Here is a 25098-nt window from a genome sequence, read left to right on the forward strand (position 1 = left end):
ATGTTCTTGTAATGTAACAGTAAGTTATGAATTAGAAACTCATAAAACAACGGGCTGCCTGCATAGCTATATCTCGCACTTAGGGCAGAGGCCATGACTTTGTCACCTGCATCAGAAATAGTGTCACCAGCAGAACTAGGGAAGCGATGCTCCCACTATATGGGGCACTGGTGAGACTGCACCTCACATACTGTGTTCAGTTTGCGGCCTCTCTTTACAAGGAGGGTATTGAGTTGCTTGAGCATGTGCAGAGAAAAGCAGTGAAGTTGGAAAAAGGACTAGAAAACTGATGGAAGTGGGGCTGTTTAGTGTGTAGATGAGGAGGCTGAAGGGCGGCCCTTATTAGCTCCCTACAACTACCTGAAATGAGGCTGCAGCGAAAAGGGTGTTTGTCTCATTTCTCAGATAGCAAGTGACAGAACGTGAGGTAATGGTCTCAAGTTGCACCAGACGAGGCCTACACTGGACATTAGGAAGAATTAGGAAGAGGTTGGTCAAGCATTGGAAAAGGCTGCCGAGTAAGTGGAGAGGTCAGGTTGGGTGTTAGGAACTAAGGCTCTTCACCACAGGGCAGCGGTCATAGCACCAAGCTGCCACAGTTCAAGGAGCGTTTGGACAGTGCAGACACAGGGCATGAATGCAGGGTGGTCCTGTGTGGAGCTCGGTGATCCTTGTGGGTCTCTGCCAACTCAGGATACTCTGATTCATCAAATATTTGAGAGTCGGCAGATGTCCTGTACGTAGCTGAATCTGCTTGGTTCTGATACTAATTACAGTGTGCAACAGACTTAAATATTCCTACGGCAAAGAAAACATCAGGTAAGGAAATTAATTTTGCTGTTTAATTAGTAAGGAAGATGGAAGTAGGTGACAGAACCGCACCCACAAACAAAACACTGTCTTTATTTCAGGACAGGGTGAGGAGCTCATCACCCCACGGTGACTTCACTCCTCCTGCATCCAACGCCGCACACTTAGGCAACTCCTGGAGAATTGCACTTAAAGCAGGTGGAAAGGCTGGACTCCACCCCTGCTCCTCGCGGCCCCTCACTCCCAACACCTCCACAAGCCGCCTAAGGAAAGGGCGAGGAACCGGCTGAGCCGTCACCTCCTTTGCTTGCTTGCTTGCTTACTTGCTTGCTTGCTTGCCTGCCTGCCTGCAGACTCAGCCGCTTCGCACTGTGCCACCCCAGCCGTGCCGCTCCACACGTCACCCTCCTAGCGCGGCTCACGCGCATGCGCAGCCACCACCACCCCAGCAGCGACCTTTCCCCCCCGGCTCCTCCCCCAGACACCGCGCCAGAATCACGTCACACCACCCACGCTCGCCCCCTCCCCTTTCCTCCTCCACCGCTTGGGGATGTCAGTCTCAGCTGTTTCCGGCGCGCTGGGAGCGGCGCACGCGCACTCTGGCCGCTCCCCCGCTATCGACTGTTGTTGTCACCGCCGCCCTAGTCAGCTGGCCGGCGTGCGGTGAGCCGCGGCCGCCTCGTTCGTGAGGGCGGCGGTATCCGCCGCTTCGCAGGTACCCACGGCCTGGCAGGTACCCACGGCCGCCGGGAGGAGGAGGGGGCGTCAGTGCGTGGCGGGCATTCGGGGGTGGGCGTGGGGCGAGGCGGGGGTGGGCGGGCCTCGCTGCCCTCTGACGCGGCGCTCGCGAAGTCGTTTCCGCGAAGCGGTGAAGGGTACAAACAAAGCGCGCCCTCCGCCCCTTCCCCCAGCGCCTCCCCGTCTATATCAGCCCCTGGCCTGTGGCTGTGGTAGCGCTGGACGGGTGGGAACGGACGCGGCCTGGGGAGATCGTGAGTAGCAGCCGTTTGCTTGCGGCCGGTTCCTCCTCGGCTTCACCGCGGCTGTGGAGCTTGGCGGCAGTCGGGCCGGGAGTGGCCGTTTACCGGTGAGGTAAATGATGGGTTTGAATTCGCGTGTCTGCGCGGATGGGTGAATACCGTGCAAAGCTTCGAGCCACACTAGGAGAGATCGTGATTTGCTTGTGGAATAGGAATTATATAGTGTACTGGCTTGAGGGTGGGATCTCTTCATTGAACTTAGTTCAGTGTTACACAGATCTGACCAAAGCATTGGTGCTCTTTCTGCCCTGAGAAGAATTCCTGTAAGAGGCACCAGTACTGTATCATTTTCATTTGGGACTTTGTCTCATTGCACAAAACCACCTGCTGAAAAAGATGCAAATTTCTGCCATTGGGAAGGACTAGCAGACACTTCTCTGTGTGTGTCACTAACTGGTTTTGGTGCGGGTTGCATGTTGCTCAAGGTGAACATTAACTTTTGATGAACAGCTTGGAAAGCAAATGGTATCCTGGGCTTCATCAGAAGAGAGGTGGCCAGCAGAGACAGGGAGATGAATGCCCCCCTCTACTCTGCTCTTGTAAGGCCCCATCTGGAGTGCTGTGTCCAGGTCTGGAACCTCCAGTACAAGAAAGACAGAGAGCTGTTGGAGAGGGTCCAGAGGAGGGCCAGCGATGATCAGGGGACTGGAGCACCTCCCCTACAAAGACAGGCTGAGGGAGCTGGGCTTGTTCAGCATGAAGAAAAGAAGGCTGCAGGGTGACCTTATTGCAGCCTTTCAGTACCTAAAGGGAGCCTACAGAGGGGAGGGGAATCAACTCTCTGAAAGGGTCGATAACAGCAGGACAAGAGGAGATGGTTTTAAGTTGAGGGAGGGGAGATTTAGGTTGGATGTCAGGGGGAAGTTCTTTACAGAGAGAGTGGTGAGGTGCTGGAACAGGCTGCCCAGAGAAGTTGTGGATGCCCCGTCCTTGGAGATGTTCAAGTCCAGATTGGATGGGGCCCTGGGCAGCCTGGTCTAGTATTAAATGGGGAGGTTGGTGGCCCTGTATGTGACAGGGGGGTTGGAGATTTGTGATCCTTGAGGTCCCTTCCAACCGTGGCCATTCTGTGATTCTATGACCATTAGGCCTTGTAGTTGTTGGGACTTTACTGCCAAGTGTCCTGAGCACTAGGTATCACCACTGTGAGGTTATTTATCTGCTTTTACTGGAGCAGTAAATAAGCTGCATCAGCTTTAAATAACTCTGAGCTTTTAGTCTAACTTATTATTGATTTGATGTTTCCATTATTTTTTGTTTTTTTTCCAGGTAACACCACAATTTGAGGCTTATTCACTGAAATATATTTTCCAGGATGAAGTAGACAAACAACATAGGGTATAATTTATAAGTAATGACAATTCATTTGTCTCTAGATGCATATTTGCTCTTTGTGATTAACCCAAAAAGTCTTTGGTGGAAGCAAAGAAACAAGTACCTGTGTTTGTATAGACCTAAAATCTGCTGGAGGATAAATCATGCCATTCATCTTAGAGTTTTTCACACCGGTGAGCCTCAGTATAAATGGGCCAGAAGCAGAACATTGTGGTATAGCAAACACATTTTCAGTCGTGACTTTTTGTATTACAGAGTTTCTAAACTTTTGACTTCTTCTTCCAAAGGACTTGCAAAAGTGAACAATCGCATGTCACGAATTAAGAATACTATAGAATCTGTTTCAAAGGCAGTGTCTGGCACTCACAGTGAACTGGTTTCCCGAATAGCTCGTTTAAAGTCACACTCAGGTACTCTAGGAAAGGATACTAAAAGTAATGCAGATGAAAATAACCTCAATGTGAATCTGGAAAGTGGTAAACAAGTCTCAAGTGCCAGAACTCAGGAGGATTGCAACAGAGGCCTAGCTGCCAAGCAATCCAGTAACACAAATGAAAACTTGGAGTTTGTGTTAAACAATACGAGTGGCGCTAATCAAGATATTCCAGAAGATTCAACATCTGCTAAAAACCACCTTTTTCATATAAGCTACCTTTCTACAAGTTTTGGAGAGACTTATAACTTTGTTGCTGATCATATCAACTGGTACTTCAGTAATCTTTCTGTTATGGATCAAGAGAAGAAGAGGAATGCTTTGTTGAAGGGCTCTAAAAGCGAAGCGAAGCTTGATTCATCAGAGAGTACTGTAATTAGTGAAGAAACAGTCAATTCGGCAGCTCCTTTAGCTCCTGAAACTGAGACTCAGGGTGCTGAGAAGTCAAATGCCGCTCTTCCAGTTTCCACTAAAAAAAGTATTGCGAACTTTCTTTCATATCCCAGTAACAGTGTACAGGCTTTTGTAGACAGTTACATTGGTGGATTGGTTCCCAAGTTAAGATCGGATACAAAAGTTGCTGCACAGGAAAAGAGTAAACAGGTAGAGCAAGAAGGGTCTGAGAAGGATGAGGAGGATGAAGTCAAAGAGACTAAGATTGCAGAAGAGAGGGAAAAACATCTGTCCCTTCAGAGAGAAAAGGCAAGTCTTTAGTGTTATTTTTACATGTCTATTGTTTCTATGTATGTTTTATAGCCATGTGTGTGTTCATGTGTTTGTATACTGTGTATATATAGGTCATATCTATATGCATTATGGGTAGATGTAGCTATTTATTTTTGTAGTAGTCAAAGTAATGTTATGCTTTTTCATGATCTACCTGCTGTAATTGTGAAGTTGTCCTGAAAAAACACCCCATTAGAAATACTGACACCAGTTTATTCGGTATGGTGTTACTGTGAGCATTCTTTACTTATTTTCTGGTAAACAAAGTCTGTTTATATCTAAGAAAACCTTATTTGTGTTCTGTAGCAGACCTCTAGTACAGCAAGTGCTGTCCAGCACTTCTGTGAAATCTTAAAATAACCTTTTGCAGTTAGTCTTGACAATTTGCATACGTGTCTTAGTGTAGTCCTGTGTTCTTTGTATAACTTTTATCTGTTTTAGATCATAGCGAGAGTGAGTATCGATAACAGGACTCGAGCATTAGTTCAAGCCCTGCGAAGATCCTCAAATCGAAGAGTCTGTATCAGCAGGGTTGAAGAACTGACTTACCATCTTCTGGAATTTCCAGAGAGCAGAGGAGTTGCAATTAAGGTGCAAACAATTATGCTTAAACAAGCTATAAATATCTATTAGAGAAAGTCTTATAAAGTAAAATTTTCTTCAGTGCTTTTGTGGGCTAGGCATATTTTCTACTTGTGAAGAATGTGGTTTTTTATAGCTATTTGTTTAGCTGGTTCAGCAGATCTATCTGCATGCTATCAGTAATTTAGCTTAAGACTCTTAGGATTGTTATGTTTATTTGGAAGCATACAGCACTGCCACGTGGATAGATAATATAGCTAATTCTAGTGGTAGGTGATGGTTGTACACTGTGTTCTGTTTTGCAATTGGCCAGAAATGAATGTACGGTACAGTTGATCTCTGTACAACAGTTGTGATGCTTCTTTACGTGTTCCCTTCAGAGAGAGGACAGAACTGGAGCATAGCCATCAAGTAATAAGTTTGTGTAATCTAGTTCCGCTTGTTTTCTTTCCTGCATGCAGTGAGAGGACAGAAGTTAGGTGGTAGACTATTCCAGCACTACTGACCAAATCACAGTGCTTCAGTCCCGTGTGTTTTCCCAGCAGATTTGACAAGTGGCTGATGTGAACTGTAAAACTGGTGCAGTGAAGTTCCAGCCAGATGAATTACCCTGGCTGGGCACAGGTCAAGCATGCACATGAATAGTTATGATTTATTTTATTATGAGAGAGTATGCTTGCTACTCCTACCTTGATTATAATCCTGTGTATCTTTATGATAATAATTCCAAATGTAAAGATTAGTCAGTATGAGGAAGAATTTTAACTTTTGTTTCTTTTGATATTATTGTGCTACTTCAGATGCACTTCCTGCTTTGCAGCAGAGTGATATCTGTCCAGCCAAATCTCTGCTTTTAGCTATACTTTAATATGCTCAGTACTTTAAATTCCTATTTTGCAAATGTGACAATGGCAATAAAACTAAATTGGTAAAATGCAACAGCAACTGAAGTACTGGTAAATATATTAGAAGGATTTAAATTTCAGCTTGATTGTTGAAGTTTTGATAGCTGGCTATTTTAACGATAAGGAGAATACAACATAATATTGCAGACTTTTTTTTCCTCATGTTAGATATAGAGATGGCTTTAAAGAAGTTTTCCTTCAACTATTATAAGGCTATTACTCTAAAATGCAAAACTAGTAAATTTGAGTATGAATTCTTTCAGTTAAGCATCTTGACAAATATGAAGTTATTTCCTTCTGACTGCAGGAAAAGATAATCCCATGCCTACTGCGATTGAGACAAGCAAATGATGAAAGTCTTCAGGCTGCTGTCAGGGAGACTTTGGCAATAATTGGATATACAGATCCAGTGAAAGGCTGGGGAATTCGAGTCCTTGCTATTGATGGAGGAGGAACAAGGTGAAACTTTTATATACTTGTAGGTTTCTTTTCATAGTGTATCTGGGAATAGAATTGCAGTTTCTCTTTAATATTTTTGTGCCTAAACATGGAACTTTCTGATTTACAATTCAGTTGCGTTTGGCTGTTCAAGTCATAGGTACTTACTTTTGCATGTTTGTGTGTAAACTTCCATTAATACCACAAGTCCTTAGTTGCCTGTGCTCTAACTTTGTGTTAATTTGTACACCTACCAGAATTTGTAGAGAGCATCAAAATCATGTGCATTAAGTTTAAAATCTTGTTTACTGACAGCTGTGTTTTGAGGCAAGTTTGAAGAAATGTTTTTAGCAAATATTTACTAATTGATTAATCTTTATTGTTAGAGAACAAAGTATAAAGTCCATGGCATAAATAGTTTCACCAACTTTGTTTCCTGATAGTATTTATTTATGTGCACCAAAATCAGTAGCATTCAGTAAGTAGTAAGAGTGTGGTGCAAACCTGATGTCTGCAATAGATAGTAGTATTTTAAAAATATGGGGCTGCTGAGTAAATATAATGTATAGTTACTATCAGTATGTCTAAATTGTATATTTTTTCTTAAGTACTTATAAGCTTAAACTTGTTTAGTGGGAAGTAGTCTGTAGCTTTGACTGTGAAGGTATTGTTTTGTTCCTATAAAACAGGAATACGGCTTGGTTGTACACACAGCACTGTGAAATTAATATAAACTTATTAATAAAATGAATAGGAAGAAAAGAGTTTTGTATGTATCTCCTTGTGAGGAGGTTTCTTTTTTTGTGTGTGATATGTTTTACAGGGTAAGACTTTCAAGAACTTGCTACTGATTTGGAGTTTCTTAATGGTTCCATTAAAGCACCTTATTTTTAGAAATGAGTAATTATATCTATGCCATGAAAATGAAACAAGTCCAGAGAGTCAGCCTGATCACTGACTACTGTCTGTTCTGCATCTTAATTGATAGTGTTCAGCTGATCTTTGTGCAGGGCTGAATAGTGCTCTTCAACACCAGCCAGGACAGGGTTAGAGGTAGCACATGACGGGCTGTTCTCAGCACAGTGTGTTGTTGCCAAGATAGTGCTTTGCTTCAGTGCTTCTAATGCCTTAAGCAGTTTTTTAGCATTGGACTGGAAAGGATTGATACCAATATGCTTTCATTCCCTGAAATATTCTTGATTCTTAATATTGTAGATATCAGTTATAATTAAGCAAAGGTAGGTTTAATTAAACCAATATAAGATAAAACTACCATTGTGTATGAATGAATGCGTTGGGTTTTTTTGTGTATTTCAGGGGTTTAGTTGCACTTCAAACACTACGGAAGCTAGAAGAACTTACTGGAAAGCCAGTTCATCATCTTTTTGACTACATTTGTGGTGTAAGCACAGGTAATTGTTGTTCTACAAGTTGGAATTTTGTTATGAATATAGTAAGAACATGTGGACTTAGATGTAGATTTTGCAAAATTTGCCAGATTTCTGATTTTGATTGTAAGCTGGGGAAAGTATGGGTTTGACTTCTAAAGGCTTTTTTAGTACATTAAAAATTTAGGGTAATTCACGATATACTTCTTAACTCAGCCTTCAGAAGAGAAGGCTGTGGTTCTGTGAGACCTTACTGCTCTTTGAACTATTACGAAAGTAGAGAGAATATGAAGCAGGTCTCTTCATGAAGGTATGCAGTGATAGGAGAAAAGTTAACAGAGAAACTGGAATATGGAAAATTATGATTAAGATAAGGAAGCACCTTTTTTCTTGCGAAGATGGTGGGACAGTAGGATGAGTTGCCTGGTCAGACTGATATATCCATGCATGACAGATCCTGACCAACATGTGCTAGTTGAATCATTTTCACCAGGAGGTTGGACTGAATGACCTCTCGAGAGTCCTCCTATCCTCAGTTATTACTCTGTGACTCATTACGTTGCCTCTCCCTAGGAGGCAACTGTAAAGATAATCTTCTTTTAGAAAGATAGATCATCATTGCTTCAGGATGTTATGGTAAACTAATCACAGTGCATTTCTGTTTTATAACATGAGAGATGCATTCAATAGTTCAGTTTCTTTAGAAACCCAAGTTCTCCTTTTTTTTTTTTTTTTTTTTTTTTTTTTCCCCCATATTCCCTCCAATACAATTCAGTTCTGAAATATATTAAACAGATCATTATGGGTAAATACACTGTCCATGTTTTCAAAGACAAACTGCTTTGTAGAGTCAAAATAGAGAACGGTGTTTGTCTACTAGTCAGAATTTGTTTGTAGGCATGTTATGGCTGCCTGTTTTACCTTACAAATTTTTTTTCAGAGACTATTAATAAGGTTATTTAGTAGTAGGAAGTTGTTTCTTTTGGTATATGTAGGAAAGTTCTGTTAGTGAAACTGTCATTTTCCATCATGATGTTTTATCTCTAACAGAGAGGCTTAGTATTCTTACTTGGTTCAATCCCACTACTCTGTAACTGCTAATAATGCTTATTTCATTCTTCTAAGCTTCCATTAGCAAGTTTTTGTCTGTGCTACTTAGAAGTACAATGACAATCTTGGCTAGGGGAGGTTGTGAATGTTTGTCAGTTTGTGCTAGCTGTGTACTTGGCCATTGTGATCTACATTGTTGGTACTTGTATTTATACCAGTAGAATTTGCAGGTGCTTGCAGCTGGTTGACCTGTGATTTCAAAGAATAAGAGGGATGCCTCTGATGTTACAGATCTTTTCTGCTGCACTACTCATCTCTCATATTATCCTTAGCTGTGTGGCCTTTGAGAGTTAGGTTTTGCTTATCACAGTCTTTGTAGATAGCTAACTTGTACTTCTCTACAGTGATCGTGGGTTGTAAATGTGGCAGCCATGCAGGAAGATCCCTATAATGATGCCCTGCAAACTTAACTCACTTGCCTGTTGCTGAGCATAATACCTGGGCCTAGAGGTACCATAAAATCTTCAAGACCATGAAATGCAACAAGGGCCACTGAACATTATTTTTTTATGAAGAACAAAGTTAATGTAAATTCTGTACTCAGTTTGTGCTGTACAAAAGTCCATAGATGAAAGTAGTACCGTTACTCCACGAACCGAGCTACTGGGAATTCCTTGTGTTTATCACAGAGCTCTGGAGTGTGGTATGCTTTCACAAATGGACACAACACTTAAGCTTTCAAGGACCTGCACATGTGCTTGTATTTTCACTTCCTGTCCCCAAATGCATCATCAGAGATGCTTCTCAATAGTGGTGTGCTTACAGTTCAATCACATGGAGAAGTTTATAACATCGAGAATATGTGATCAGGCCAAGTGCATAATGCCCTGTTTTCCATGTATGGATCTTCTCCAAGAATTCTAGTAGGACTTCTTCCTAAATCTTCATATAATTAGTAATCTTTATAATAATTAGTGCCATTGTCAAGTATTGTATGGTGGATTGGATCACTGACATGCTCTGATGCACTCAAAAGCAGTATGCTTAGAGAACCACTCATAGAAACATAGAATGGCCTGGGTTGAAAAGGACAACGATCATCAAGTTTCAACCTCCTGCCACTTGCAGGGTTGCCAACCACCAGACCAGGCTGCCCAGAGCCACATCCAGCCTGGCCTTGAATGCCTCCAGGGATGGGGCATCCACAGCCTCCTTGGGCAACCTGTTCCAGTGCGTCACCAACCTCTGTGTGGAAAAACTTCCTCCTAATATCTAACCTAAATCTCCCTTGTCTCAGTTTAAAACCACTCCCCCTTGTCCTATTGCTATCCACCCTTGTAAGCAGTCTTTCCCCCTCCTGTTTATACGTTCCCACTTAGTCCCACATTCCCACTGCAGAGACATCTGAACTGTAGTGATCTCTTTGGTCACCAGTTTTGAGTGTATAGGAAATCTGCATAAGATCCTAAGGATCTTCTCCAAAAATCCTTTGAAGTTAAGAACAATACAGGGTTTGTTCTCCTATGTGTTCTCCCAGCCTTCGTGGATTTGTAGGTTAGGAGCCTCCTGAAACTAAGCTGGCATTTTTATTAATGGTTTGGGTGTGGTTTTTCCCTCATGTTTTCTTTCTAGTTTTGAAATGCTTTTTGAACGCTTTCCTGATTGTAGAAATATATTTTTCAAGACAACTCATAAATATGTCAAGTTGATATAACAAAGCTGGAATTGATCTTAGAAACCTTTCTCATTTCCCAAAAGATGAATAAGCTATGTCTGTTTCACTGGTGACAGTTGTCAGATTTTGCATCATAACAGATGTCTTCAGAAACCTTGTTCTAGTGCTGTGTTGTCGTTAGACAGCAGCATTTCCAAAAGGTAACGTCAGCAGTCATCCTTTTGCAGTTCAAATGTGTTTCTCCATGTCCTAACTCCTAGGGCTGTGGATGGCATCATTTCCTTTCTCTTTGAAGCAGTCTGCTGTGCATTTAAAGGCATTTAAAGGCTTTCATTTTATTTGGTCTTTCCTTAAAGATTGATTACTTTGACACGTGGTGTTTTTTGTGGGGAAAAAAAAATATATATATGTATTTTTTTCAGTTGGCTTCCATTAGGACCAGATGCAGAGCTTCAGCTGACATCTTACTGATGCTGAGTTGAGTAAGGAAGGAATGCTTTCATCCTTCAGCTTAGGTTCTTGCCTATCTTATGTCTTATTGGCCTGCTGTATACCCATGTTCTTCAAGATACGCTCCTTAGCCTCTCAAGTTTTATTTAGTAATTTGTTGGGTTTTTTTTTTCTTTTCTTCTCTGAAATGTTGGCAGCCAAGGCTGAGATGGTTGCTGGAGTGTAGAAGTCTGTGATAACAGGCCAGAAAGTGGAGGAAGCATTAGACGTGTTTTAACTGAGTGATCAGGTTATCACCTTTGATTGTAGCTTTTCTCTCCTGGGAGTGTCTTGTTACCATCCAACAGATTTCAGCAAAGCCCTTTAATGGGTAACTTGACTGATAATATCTATTGCCATCTATGTGCTAACAGACTGTGGGTTTTGATGCTGTTTCTCAGGTGGTAATGGGGAAAATGTTTTTGCATTTGTACTCTGCAACTGTATTTTTTGGAAACTGTTTTTTCCTACAAGGGTAAGTCATTCTTGTTTTATGCACACACTAGATGGCAGTGTGTATGAATAGAATAGTTCAGTTGGAACAGACCGTAAAAGATTGTCAAGTCTAACTGCCTGTCCACTTAGTAGTATAACCCATTCAGTAGGGTTAACTGAATGTTAGAGCATGAGTGCAACACAAATGCCTCTTCAACACTGGCAAGCTTAGGGCATCATTGCCTCTTTAGGAAGCTGTTCCAGTGTTAAACCACTCACACAGTAAATACATTTTTCGTAACGTCCGATGTGAACCTCCTCTTACACAGCTTTGTGCTAATCCTGTATGTCATTGGTTCCAAGGAGAAGAAACTGACATCTTCCTCTGTATTTCCCTTCTTCAGGGAACTGCAAAGAGCAGTGAGATCACTATCAGCCTCTTCTTCAGGCTAGATATACCAGGTGTTCTCTGCCTCTCCTCATAGGACATACCTTGCCACACTTTTACCAGTTCTGTTAACCCTGCTCTGGAAGCTTTCAAGGACTTTGGTATTTTTTTTATACTGTGAAGTCCAGAACTGCACACACTGTGGTGAAGCTGTATCAGTGCTAAACGTAGTGGGAGAATTGTCTCGGCTGACTGGCTGGCTCTGCAGTATTTAACGCACCCCCAAAATGCAGTTTGCCTTCTTGGTTGCCAGGGTGCACTGATAGCTTATTCAGAGCCTGCTGTCACCAGCACACTCAGGTCCCTTCCTGCTGAGCTGCTCTCAAGCCGCTGGTCTCCCAGGCTGTGTCTGGTGTTAGTTCATTCCAAGTGCAGCAACTGCCATTTTACTTTGTTGAACTTCGTGGCTGTTGATGATCATCCAATGCTCTGTTCTGTCTAGATCTCTGCAAGGCCTCCATCGATGATTAATTACAAACGATTGCAACCAAATATATTCTAAAACAAAAAAAGCTCCCCTGTTACAGAATTTGCTAAAGTTTTCTTTAAAGAATCAAGGTGTTCGTAAGATAGCAAGTAATGCTCCAAATATTTTTAAATGCTACAGCACAGACTACTCCTACACGTTTCTCTTTCCAAATAATGCAGCAGATTTAACCTGCTTTCTGCCGTATATATTTTGTCAGGGATGATGTCTGCAAAACAAAAGAATAGCATTTGTCAATGTCTAAAATAATTTGTTTTTGAAAATAAACTCTTCCTAACTTCTAATTGTCCTTAAAACATTGTTTATTATTTTTGAACAGGAATTTGGTGTTAGAAATGTCAGTTGATCACCCTTTTCAAAAGAGACATTTTCTTAACCTATGAATATTATAGTAATTAATAATCCATCATTATAATCTCATTATGTACTATACTTAACATTTCAAAATATTTCTTTTCAGGAGCTATATTAGCTTTTATGTTGGGGTTGTTCCATATACCTCTGGATGATTGCGAAGAATTATATCACAAGTTGGGATCCGATGTTTTTAAGCAGAATGTTATTGTTGGAACAGTTAAGATGGGCTGGAGCCATGCCTTTTATGACAGTGATATCTGGGAGAAAATGCTCAAGTAAGTGTTTTGTTGATTTTTTTTTTTTTTTTTTTTTTTTTAAAAAGAAAAAAGTTAAATATAATTTACTATTACAAATCTAATAGCCTTCATTTTTGTTGGTGTCTCTTTGGTTAGCAAGTTTTTTAAAAAAAGAAAATGATTAGTGTATAGTCTCATTCTTTGAAAATAGTTGTTTTAATATTTAACAGAACACTGGAATCCTTTAGTGTAATTTTTTTTCAGGAGCAGAGTAAGCTTTTAGTGCACTGATTTCTGATTATATTTTTGAATGCTTGCCAGCTACTTGATCTGACTCATTACAGATCTGCATTAAATTTTACTAGCCACCTGCTGTGCTTTTTTTTTTTTTTTGTAAGGAAATATAGTAAGAACTGAAATAATAAGTTGTAATAGGGATATTAGATGTTAGCTGCTGTACTGAGGGATTTTAACCATTTCCCATTCCTATAAAATAGGAAGAAAAAGTCTGTTAGAATTGCAAATTGCAATGGAAGAAATATTCACTGTGTTGAAGTTAACAATGTAAAAGTATGTAAATGTTTTAAGTATATAAATGCATTAACAAGTACTTGGGAAAAAATCTTTTTTTTTTTTTTTCCCAAGAAGAAGAAATAATTATTATGTGTTCTGTTATTTTCATTCATCTGTATTCATATTGATAGTTGAGTTCTTGAAAATGCACAGTGTTAGCTGGCACTGCAACTGAAAGAACAGACTTAACATGAGAGCGGATGTAAAATGGCCAAAAGCTTCTTTGGATAAGTAACAAGTTTCTTACAATGGCCTGTGCTTCCCAAGTGGTAAGCATCTCACTGCTTTGCTGAAGTGAAGAAAAGCTTCCAAACATTTCTTTTTTGTGCTTTTGCATATTTTTAGGAAAAAAAATTGTTGATGAAATCAGTATTGTATTTTTCGTCTGAGAAAAATTGCCCAGAAAATTGTAAAACTAGAAAAATTAGCTCATAACAGTATTTTGTATGCCTTTAAAATTAAAAATTCTTTGCAGCTGCGTATAACACAAGGGAAGTAGAGCACACTACTCATGTACAGTACACAAAAGCAAGGCAATTATATGATTCATAGATCAGATTCCATGATCAATGCATTTAATTTTTAATCATGGCTTGAACCTTGGGAGGGACCTCAAGTTTCGTCACATTCCAGACCCTGTGCCACAGGCAGGCTTGCTAGCTGCTAGATCAAGTACTAAATCAGATTGTCTGTGGCCCCATCCAGCCTGGCTTTAAAAACCTCTGGGGCAGGACATCAGCAACCTGTTCCAGCTCCTCACTACCCTCTCAGTTAAAAACTTCCCCCTAAAACTAAACTTCCTCCTAGCTAAAGGAAGGGTGATTTAGGCAGAGGAGGGGAATGGTTTTAAACTAGTCTGTCACTATCTTCTTGTGGAAAATGTTGATTTCCCTCCTGTTTATAAAATTATTTTAAATATTGGAAGGCTGCAATGAAATCTCCCCACAGCCTTCTCTTTTCCCGGGTTTGAACAAGCCCACTCCTTCAGCCTATCTTCATAGGAGAGGTGCTGCAGCCCTTGGATCATCTTTTTGACCCTCCTCTGGACCCTCTCTGAAAACTCTGCATCCTTCCTGTGTTAGGGGCCCCAGATTTGGACACAGTACTCCAACTGGGGCTCCCTAAGGGCAGAACAGAGAACAGAGGGACGATCACCTCCCTGCCCCTGCTGGCCACCACTCTTTTCATGGACCCCAGGATACAGTCTTCCAGGTTGCAAGCACACGCTACTGGCTCATGTTCAGTTTTTCATTAACTGTGACCCCTAAGTCTTTCTCAACAGAGCTACTCTCAAGGAGTTCTTGTCCCACTTCATATACATGTCTGAGATTACCTTGATCCAAGTGCAAAACCTTGCCCTATGCTTTGTTGAACCTCATTAGCTTTAGAAGTGCCCACCTATTGATTTTTATCAGGGTCCCTCTGGATGGTGTCCCTTCCTTCTGTTGTATCACCCGCTCTGATCAGTTTGGTGTCATAAGTGAACTTGCTGAGGGTGCACTTAATCCTGTCATCTCAATAAAAATGTTAGAGTACATCAGTTGTCTTCCTTTTGTGCACCCATGCTCACTCTACCATAGGAGGCAAATAAGTGGATCAGGCCTGACCTTCCTTTAGTGAAACCATGCTGGCTGTCTCAGATCATCCACTCATGCCTTGTGCCTTAATGTGTCTTCCAGGAGGATCTGTTCCATGATCTTCCTGGGCACAGAGGTGAGGCTCACTGGCCTGTAGTTCCCCAGGTCCTCCTTCCTCCTTTTCTTGTAAAGAGGGGTAAAGTTTCTCTTTTTCCTGAGGAAATTGCCTGACAACTATGACTTTTCAAATATAGTGGAGAGCAGCTTGGCGACTACCTCAGCCGCTCCATTAGGACCCTGGGCTGCATGTTGTTTGGCTCTATGGACTTGTAGACTTTCAGTGTCGTGAGTCAGTCTTGGACTTGCTCCACCCTTACAGCGAGGAGACTGCTCCCACAGTTCCTGCCCAGAGGCTCAGGTTCAGGAAATCTTGGCTGCCAGTGAAGACTGAGGCAAAGAACTCATTTATTACCTCAGCTTTCTCTGTATCTGTTGTAGCCAGTTCCCCTTTCTCATTTAGCAGGGGAGATATACTCTCTTTGGCCTGCCTCTTTTGACCTATGTACGTGTTAAACCCCTCCTTGTTGTTTTTAACATCCTTTGCCATATTCAGTTCCATCTATGCTTTGGCTTTCCTAATCCTCTCTGTGCAAGTCCAGACAGCATTTCTGTACTCTTCCCAGGTGACATGTCCTTGCTTCCACTGTCTGTATTGCCCTTCTTTTTCCTCAGTTTGACCAGCAGGTCCTTGCCAAGCCACACTAGCTTCCTGCCTCCACTGCCTGCTTTCTTGTTATGACGGATGGAGAGCTCCTGTACTCCCAGAAAGGCATTGTTAAAGAGTAGCCAGCTTTGTTCCCCTCCTTTTGTCTCTAAGGACTTCTTCCTATGAGAAGTCATATCAACAAATGAGTCTTTGTTAACCCAATTTTGCAGTGTTGAAGGGAGCTGCTATGCCTATACATCACTTCATTGAAACAGTATAGATTCATACAGGCTTCCTTGCAGCCTGGTACTGAGAAAGAAACTAAAAGGTCGTATAGCATCTCTTCATGGAAGCAAGAAGGTTGGAGCTTACTTTCAGTAACTGCATGACAAAACTGCTTTGTATTTTATTTTAAATTTAAATCATAGCTGTGCTGAGCGAATTTTTGGTTTAGATGGTAGTTGGGTTTGTCAGCCTTGCTTGAAATAGTGTACAAATTTACCAAATATAGGCATGCAATACACAGCATTTGATGGAATTATTTCCAGGAAGTAACGTTGCTGAAAATAATCAACTAATGTTGCATTCGTTCGTGAGGCATATTATAAGTTCAATTTATGGAAATAACAGCTGGCTTTGCTTAAATTCTTATTCAGGGTGCTGATGGGTATCAATTTTGTCTTACATATGTGTTTAACTTATGATTCCTTATGTTACAATTTGAAGAGTGATTTTTAATAATTTATATTCAATACTTTGTGAAGAAAATTGTGCTTCCTGTATGTTGATTTGTATAATGCAATGCTGAATCACATTTGCATGGAGAACCTGGCATATTGTTCTAGCTTTTCAGTTTTCTTTTGGTTGTTTACATGAACTTGGAATTCTTATGTTTGAGCACTCACTGTATAGACTTTTATACCTTTACTGTAAGGAAACACAAGTCAAAGCTGCTAAGAGGTTATTACCTAGTATAATTATAGCAGCCTGTGTCCTGTACCTGGAAAGTTACGTTCTCATTAGTGATTAGAATACAAGATATGGAAAACATTCCACCTATAAAATGAATGCTAAATGCATACTGAACTATTGGTATGGAAAATGTTCTTCTAAATCATGCAGGGTGGTGCATTTATTTTCTTGGCTTTTGTTCTCATAATGGAAAACGTTTGCTTTTGTTCCTATAAAGCTTCTTGATGAGATTGTTGGTTTTTTTTTTTTTATTATTCTGAAATGCAGCAAAGTACTTTGTTTTGCTCTCGTGAAGTAGTTGAAGTAATCATGATGAGTTTTTGGTTATGTGATGAAGTGAGTAACTGAATCAAGAACTCACTCTTCAAACTCATTTCCAACAGCCTAGAAAGCATGAAGCATTGGTCCATTGAAATACCGCAAAAACCTGATTATTAAAGTGAAATCCAAGCATTGTTTCTTCTAAATGCAGAATACTTATAAGGGCTTATAAAAACATGCGTCTTTTGTTCATGGTAAAACTCACAGAGCATTTTCATTTTTCTACATTTATTTGTAGAGAAAAAATGGGCTCAAATCTAATGATTGAAACTGCACGAAATTCTAAATGTCCAAAGGTAAGTACGGTGTTCTAATGTAAATACTAACTGTATGTTCAGGGGAAGAATATTTTATAAGGAAAAAAATGTGAGCACTGATAAGCTCTACAAGCATCTGTATAAGATAACCTGTGCTTCTAAAGAATAGAAGCTTAGATTTCAATAGCAATTCCTCATGTTTTTATTAATACTGTAAGTTAGAAGATGTTTTAGGTTTGTAAGCAGAGAAATGGTAAATAGTTCTATGTCCAGGTGGAAGCTGATAAGGAGTGGTGGTTCCCATGGCTCTGGTCCATCTTGGGATCAGTACTCTTTAACATCTGTATCAGTGACATAGATGATGGGGTTGAGTGCACCCTCTGCAGGTGCCAAGTTGAGTACTGCAGTTTATGTAACGGAAGGAGGAGATGCTGTCCAAAGGGACCTTGACTAACTGGAAAGGTGGGCTCATGTAAAACTTATGAGGTTCAACAAAGCTAAGTGCAGAGTGTTGCATGTGAGTCGGAGCAATCTCAGATGTGTGCAGACTTGGAGAAGAGCTCATTGAGAGTAGCCTTATCCAGAAGGACCTGGGGGTCCTGGTCAATGAAAAACAGCATGAACCAGCAGTGTGCACTTGCAGCCTGGAAGGCTAACAGTATCCTGGGCTGCATTAAAAAGGAGTGGTCAGCAGGGTGAAGGAGCGATTGTCTCTCTCTGCTCTGCCTTCTTGAGGCCCCATTTGAAGTACTTTCTTCAAGTCTGGGGTAAAGAAATATGTGGCACTTGTGGCCATCCTCTGAACCCTCTCCAAGAGGATTATTAGAGGGCTGGAGCACCTCTTGTATGAAGACAGGCTGAGGGAACTGGGCTTGTTGAGTCTGGAAAATGGCCTTCCAGTATTTAAAGGGAGATTTTAAACATGAGGAAAATTTTTACGTGAGAACAATGGGAATGGTTTCAAACTAACGGAGGAGAGGTTTAGATTAGATGTCAGGGGAAGTTTTTGACTGAGGTGAGATGCTGGAGCATTTTGCCCAGAGATGTGGATGCTGTGTCCCTGAAGGTGTTCAAGGCCATGCTGGATGGGTCTCCAGACAACTCAATCTAGTGCTTAATCTAGTGGTCAGCAACTCTGCCTGTTGCCTTGTGGCTCATCATGTCAAATGTGATATCTCTTACTGTGCAGTAAGAGAAAGAAGTCTCTTCACTTTATCTGGATAACCAGGTTTTCCTCAGTCTTGTTTGTTGACCCTGAGATACTTCCTGTAGGTGAAGGGCACCAATTAATTGGAGAGATGTTATATACAGAAACAGCATGAAAGATGAGAAAGCATGGGTATTTTATTTTTGGTGAACAACAGGGTGTGAAGAAAGAAGAGAAATATAATAGCATATATTTCAGAACAGTCTGTAATTAACAGGTGTTTTGGTGTCATAGCACTGTATTCAATGCTTTACTGTTAAATGGAAGACATTCACATTTTTCTAAACATAGAAACACATGCTTGACTGCGTTCCTCATGCATGTCTAAAACAAGGACATGAAAAGGATGGAGTGGTATGTAACTTTCTGAGAGAGAAGCTAGCCTACACTGACTTGAAAGTTATCTTTGAACTGGGATCTTTGGCCTCATTCCATGTTCTTCAGTAATAAAATGTGAATATAAATAGAATTGAAACTAGTTGTTGGTAGTAATCACTCTGTAGTGCTTGCACTCTTTACAAGGCCAGTAAAATCAAAATAAAATGCAGTTGGGTAAACTGTTAAATTTCTGAAGAGAGATGGAGTTTTCCAAAACGTGCTCAATATTTTTCAGGTTGCACTTCACTTCAAGAAGTAAAATATGAATAGTGGGGGGGGGAAGAAAGCTCAAGCATCGATTTGATAGGTTTTTTAATTAAATTCTTCAAAGTATTCTTTTCCTTAATGCTTCTAGCAGTGCTTGGAACCAGGCCTTCCTTTAGACAAAACAGAGAAGTTTTCCTCTGACAAATGACAGCATACAATCATGCATACATTTTCCTTCTGTTTTTTTTTTTTCCCATGTAGTAGTAATACTTGTTTTCTTTTTCTTTTCAAAGGTAAGCTTACTGTAAATTAGGTGACTGACTTAGCTGAAGAATGGAAATGAATCCAGTGATATCACACAGCATCAGCTGCTAGTAATGCTGGTGCTGAGCAGTGTTTCACAGAAAAAAAACCTGCTCTGTAATAAACAATACACAAAATAGAATTGAACACCCACTTGTCTGCTGTATTGTTCTAAACAGTGTCAGACAGACTGGCTGCATCATTGCTAAAAGGTCTTGCATATTCTAATGCTTATCCATAATTATAGGTACACCCACTTCATGTCATTATATCTGGAAAATATGCTGAATTTTGTAATTGTACTTTTTTTTTAATGGAAATACATTTATGTGAAAAGTCAAAGCTGTGTGGGTCTTAAAGATGTCTTAGTGTCCTTACAAAAAATCCTTGCAAGAAAATCTTTCAAAGATTTTTTTTCTTTTTGGAAGGGATCCTTTCTGCAGTCCTTTCGTTGAAGTTGCAGTGTTAAGTAATTGTTTTCCAGGAGAAATGAATTGTGTTAAATATATGTATTTCACACCATTGTTGGATACTGTGAGAATTGTTCTTGGTTCTCGTGCACTTCTTAAAGAAACAAAATAGAAACAATGAGAGGTTAAAAAAGCCTTATCTTTAGGGAGGTTGTGTTGTTTTGTTGGTTTTTTTTTTTCCTTTATCATTTAAAATTTACATAGGCATTATTTTAAAAGTTAGTAAATACGCACTGAGCAGAGTTCCTGAGAGGCATTTAATGTATAAATTGTTTTTAAGTTTGGGAGTTTGTCCTTATCTTTTATTACTTGATTTTTATTCCTTTCAATTCTCTAGGTAGCTGCAGTAAGCACCATTGTAAACAGAGGAACACCACTGAAAGCATTTGTTTTTAGAAACTACAATCACTTCCCTGGGGTTAAGTCTCATTATATTGGAGGCTGTCAGTATAAACTGTGGCAGGCCATTAGAGCATCGTCAGCTGCACCAGGGTACTTCCAGGAATTTGTTTTGGGCAATGATCTTCATCAGGTAAGCTGAGATCTTAGCCTTGAGTAAGTATTTTTCCAGGTATAATGCTGGAAAATCAGAATTAATCAAATACTTTTATAGCAGTAAGAAAATCTACGGCAGGTAGGAGCAAGGAAGAAAACTTTTCACATGTATAGCCTTTATAGAACCAGAGAATGGCACTGGCTTAAAAATTGCAGGCTTCTTAATATGAACTAAAGTTTTTCTGCTGTTCCTTTCTTCTCTGCCTGGGAGGGAACTTTATATGAGTTGTAAATGGCCTTTGACTTCCTGCTTACATCTGGTATTTCATTGGGCGTTATTTCACTGGATGGATGGTATGGCTTTCCATCTAACAGTACTGCAAAGTGTGAAAATTTCAAGTTGCATGTTTCAGTGCTCCATTTTATTAATGAATCATTTCTATTTGTTACATTTTACTTCTTTTTACTGATAGCTTATTAAGTTCTACACTGATTCCAAGTTGAAAAGCAAAAAGAATAAGAGATGCTATGGCAGTAAGATTAAATTCAGAAGACAGCTTCAAAAGAAATTCACTTTGAGTGTGAAGTGGTATATCCTATTAACAGTTGTATAATCAATGAATATTAAGATGCTATAATTATGAGATAAACAAGAGAGTTGAGCAAAGCAGATAATGATAACAAAAGAGAATAAATAGAAGGCTTACCCCTATCCTGGGCTCACTCACAAAACTCCAGAAAAGCTCCTTCCCCATTGGTAGCCAGCTCTTCAATAGGTCTAGGAGGGGTGGAGCCTGGCTCCACAGGTGAATTGCCTTCACCTGTGCTCCTCTGGCTGACTCATTGCTTGCCTCAGGTGATCAATTAGAGATTCAGCCCGTGACTCAGCAGTTCCCATACAACAGTGAATGCTGTTTTATTGTATTACAGCTTCTTTTGGTGACCGCGAGTGGTAAAGAAAAGAGGAAATTAATTTTATGTAGTACATCTTTTTTTAACCTTTGTTATTGTCCTTCAGTACTTGTTGACTGTTTGTTCTATAACTCTGAATTTGAAAGAATCCTTTTTATTGTATTTATTTAAAAGTAACAGTGCTTATTTTGGGAAAGATATATTACAGATCTCTTGCAGAAAGGGCTGTAGGATGACTGAATCTAAGGCCTTCAGCAAAGACAGTATAGGATTGCAGTCTTTCTAAAGAAAGCATCTATTATATTTCCATCGTGTTAGTTCACATGGTGGCATTAGTCTTAACTAATGGAAAGCAACGATGGCGTATTTGTGTGATGTGTACCATAATTAAGCATGAATGTACCTGGACCACATCCAGAATTTCTTATGGTATTTATTAAAATACTGTAGAATCTCATTAGCATTGTCATATGCGTTAAGTAATACTGAAGTTTAAAGACTATCAAATAATGTGCTAAGAGTCAATAAACAGAAGAAATGATAGAAAGGCAAAACAGGTAGAAGTTAATTTGAAAAACCAGCATAGGAGGAAAGTGCAGAAACTTGTCTCTAACAGTCCTGTGAAGAAACTGAAAGCAAGTCTGTGCACATTTTCTGCCTAATTGAGCTCTCCTGCTTTATTAATGATATTAGGAGAGGGTAAAAATACTTGAGGAAACTGTAGGCCATGGCTTGTAGACTCACAGGGCAGTCTGTATGCAACATACTAGGATTTGAGGGTATCTAACATTTCATGTAGATTTCTTTTTCCAGTGCTCAGTTTCTCTTTCTGTAACGTACACAGTTGCATTTGCTGAGGTTTCTGGAAAGCATAATGAGAAAGTTTATTGTAGACCTTATCCATTTCTTCTAGTGTAAGATAAGTTTTTAACGTGTAATGTACTTAACTCGTTCATATTAAATGAATTCACCTAATTTTAAACATTAATTAATGGAGAGTTCTTATTGGCAATTTTGTGTGTGTTGCAAAGACATCAAATACTCATTAAATGTAATGATTGAAAATGGCGATTTCAAAAGGTAAGCTGTATTCTGAAAAAGCATTTATAAGGAGCTGGCATAGTTGCATTCAAATATATTAAAAAGTATGCAAGTTGGGGGGTAATGTTTTCATGAAGGGCAGGAAAGCCTTACTGCATCAACCAGATTGAGGGTACTTTTATTTTCTTCATACTCTGTTTCTCCTTTCTGTTTAGGGCTTTTTTGTTTTTCTTTTTTTTCTTTTGTATGTGTCTGGTTTTCCCCAAAGCATTTTAATCAGATGCCACCCAAAGTAAGCAAATAAGTTGTTTTATTTTTCTGTGAAGCTAGAAAGGGAGTGGCACATCAGATATTCTTTTTGAAATCTTGAAACACTGTGGTCTTCCACCTGTCAAAGCAGAACTGGAAAGAGAGCTGGTTTAGTCTTTGGAGCTGCTCCAAGCTGCTCCTTAACTACTTGATCGGTCAGGGTTAAGCTATGCAAGGCACTTTTCTTCCTCTTCTCACCATCCTACCCCCTCTTTCCTTGAATTGAGAGCACATCAAAGTCAGTCTGTGCATCCGTATGAAGAATAGCTCTATAGTATGATTTTAAACTTCTATGAAGTACTAAACTGCCAGACTTTGGTGAAATGTATTAAAGTGGATAGTAATAACACCTATATTCACTTTAAATCCTATTTAGCAGACTAGAGAATGTAAAATTATGGTTAGTGTTATTAGAGATCAGGTCCAGTATTCTCAGATATATAGAGCTAGGATGACATCTAGTTCATTTTCCTTACTTAGAGTTCTTTTGACAAAGCTCTTCGCTGTGATAGAGTCAGCATTGCCTCACAAACTCACAGTTCTTTCTTAAAACACTCTATTTGGTGTATTTGGATTGCTGACGAGCAAGAGATTAGGATGTGGCTTGCTTAATTCTACAAAATTCCTAAGGCTGTAGATCTTGTATTCCCTTTGCAGGGAGTACACCATGGTAAACACTGGAGAATTGCATATGTTTTCAGTATTTAAACAGTTTATTGTAGTAGAAATAGATGCTAGATTTTCTAGTTATTCTTCCATATCATCTGAAAAATCTATGTTCTTTCCAAGCATGGTGTGTTAATATCTTGAACTCTTTAAAATTTTTGGGGTTGTTGTCTTTTGTCTTTCAAACCTAACTGATTTTTTTTTCCCCAGATTATATTTTTCTTACCACGTGGGATGTGCTTTTTTTTTTTTAATAGACAGCAGGCTAGCATGGTTCTATATGGCAAATGCTACGTAACTATTTGCATGCAGATCTGCATATCAGATTTAATTAGCATCAGTGCACATTCAAACTTCCTTGAATTACCATGTTTTGATCCTGAGGGAAGAACCTTCTTGTCTTGAGCAAACTGTGATGTGTATGTTTTTGAATGTAATGGTACCTCAGTGGAAAATGTAAGATGATCAAGGAGTTTTATTTCTAGTAAGCATCCAAGATTGAACACAATACATATGTGTAAATATTTCCAAATGCAATATGAAATTCAGTAATATTTCTGGTTAAAAAAGCTTTGTTACTAATATTTCAGCTTCAGGATTTTCTTTTTTCAATAGGTTAATATAGTTCTTGTATTATTAGATTTGGTCAAGCATCATTACTGTAGAAGTTCACTGTAACTGGCCAAGAATGTTAACGTGATGGATTGTATACGATGCTATCATAGCTTACATGGAAATACTTATTCTTTTCTATTTATCAGCCTGCACACTAACAGATTGCACTACTTTTGAACTACAGATGCAAATGAAGCATGCCATTGTTAGGCAGTAGTACCATGGGTTTTTTTGTAATTCATCAATATAATACACATTCATTGTATGCCAGAAGATTCAGTATTGTAGTACAATGTAGGAAATATGATGGTTTTCTGTGGATTTTTGTTTTTAATGGATTGGAAACTTGTATTAATTTATCAACGTAATCTTTTCTAGTTTAACCTATATATAATCTACTTCTGCATTGCTGCTCGTGTTTCTACATGATTCAAAAAATAGAGAAGGCCAAAATGTGAAAATACTTGTAAAAAGCCTTATAAAACTCAGAATGGTAAATACAGTGAGATTTGTTTCTCAGCACTGTCATTTGGGACTCTAAAGGATGTTACATAGATGCCAGGCTTTGTATTGGTTTATCACTCAATTGTATGTTGAAATCCGAATGAAAGACACTCTGTCATTTGATTTGACTTCAAATGTGTAAAAATACTTACTTTCACAATGGAAACATAGCGGATTTTTTTTTATAGTCAGTCTGCATATTCTCTTTTTATTTTATCTAGCCTTTGTCTTTCTCAGAGTGCATGAAAGAGTTGGATGAGAGCTGTGTGCAAGGTTGAGATTAGTTCTTAAAGATGCTCTGTGTAACGCTAGCTGTATTTGCTGCAGTCATGCCTGAGCTGAACTGTGCCTGTTCACTTTGACACTCACATTTCCATCCATCCATCCATATATATTTATACATGCATGTGTATTTGTGTACACACAGTCATGCCCTTTCTCTGGGAACATTCCAGTCTCACTTCCTGTATTAGCCTCTGTAAATGTTAGAGAGGATTGCAGTGTGTTAATTTATTAATAAGTTAATAAATTATTTCTATAATTCTTCTGATAGAGCTGCTAAAAGATATTTCCAGGTGCCCAAATGCTTTGTTTTTATTTGTGCAGTTGATAACTTGATGCCAGGTTTGTTAAACTTCCATTAAAAAAAAATAAGCAGTTCAAAAAAACAAAACAAAACAAATAGCAATATTTACATTCAGGTCAACCGTGCCATGCTATCTTGTTCCACTCTGTCAAGAAGGAAAAACAG

At 39.5% G+C, this 25098-nt stretch overlaps 1 protein-coding gene across 3 annotated transcripts in view; it reads left to right on the forward strand.

Annotated features, from left to right (window-relative positions):
• The first annotated feature begins 1422 nt into the window (after nucleotides 1-1422).
• PNPLA8 (patatin like phospholipase domain containing 8) overlaps nucleotides 1423-25098 on the forward strand; it is a 36729-nt gene continuing 13053 nt past the window's right edge. Inside the window, exons 1-8 of one of the 3 annotated variants that reach the window (XM_042872668.1) lie at nucleotides 1423-1525; nucleotides 3120-4320; nucleotides 4786-4935; nucleotides 6139-6290; nucleotides 7587-7681; nucleotides 12702-12873; nucleotides 17222-17279; nucleotides 20143-20337. In XM_042872668.1, the coding sequence (XP_042728602.1) occupies nucleotides 3205-4320; nucleotides 4786-4935; nucleotides 6139-6290; nucleotides 7587-7681; nucleotides 12702-12873; nucleotides 17222-17279; nucleotides 20143-20337 (1938 nt within the window). In that variant the 5' untranslated portion in view covers nucleotides 1423-1525; nucleotides 3120-3204. Of the gene's footprint in view, nucleotides 1544-1659; nucleotides 1903-3119; nucleotides 4321-4785; nucleotides 4936-6138; nucleotides 6291-7586; nucleotides 7682-12701; nucleotides 12874-17221; nucleotides 17280-20142; nucleotides 20338-25098 lie in introns of those variants that run through there. The other 2 variants (XM_042872667.1, XM_042872669.1) reach the window with 2 other exon arrangements.

Source organism: Lagopus leucura, unplaced genomic scaffold (genome assembly GCF_019238085.1).
Source record: "Lagopus leucura isolate 7727_CA_CO unplaced genomic scaffold, USGS_WTPT01 Super-Scaffold_100008, whole genome shotgun sequence".
In the NCBI taxonomy this organism is placed as follows: domain Eukaryota; kingdom Metazoa; phylum Chordata; class Aves; order Galliformes; family Phasianidae; genus Lagopus; species Lagopus leucura.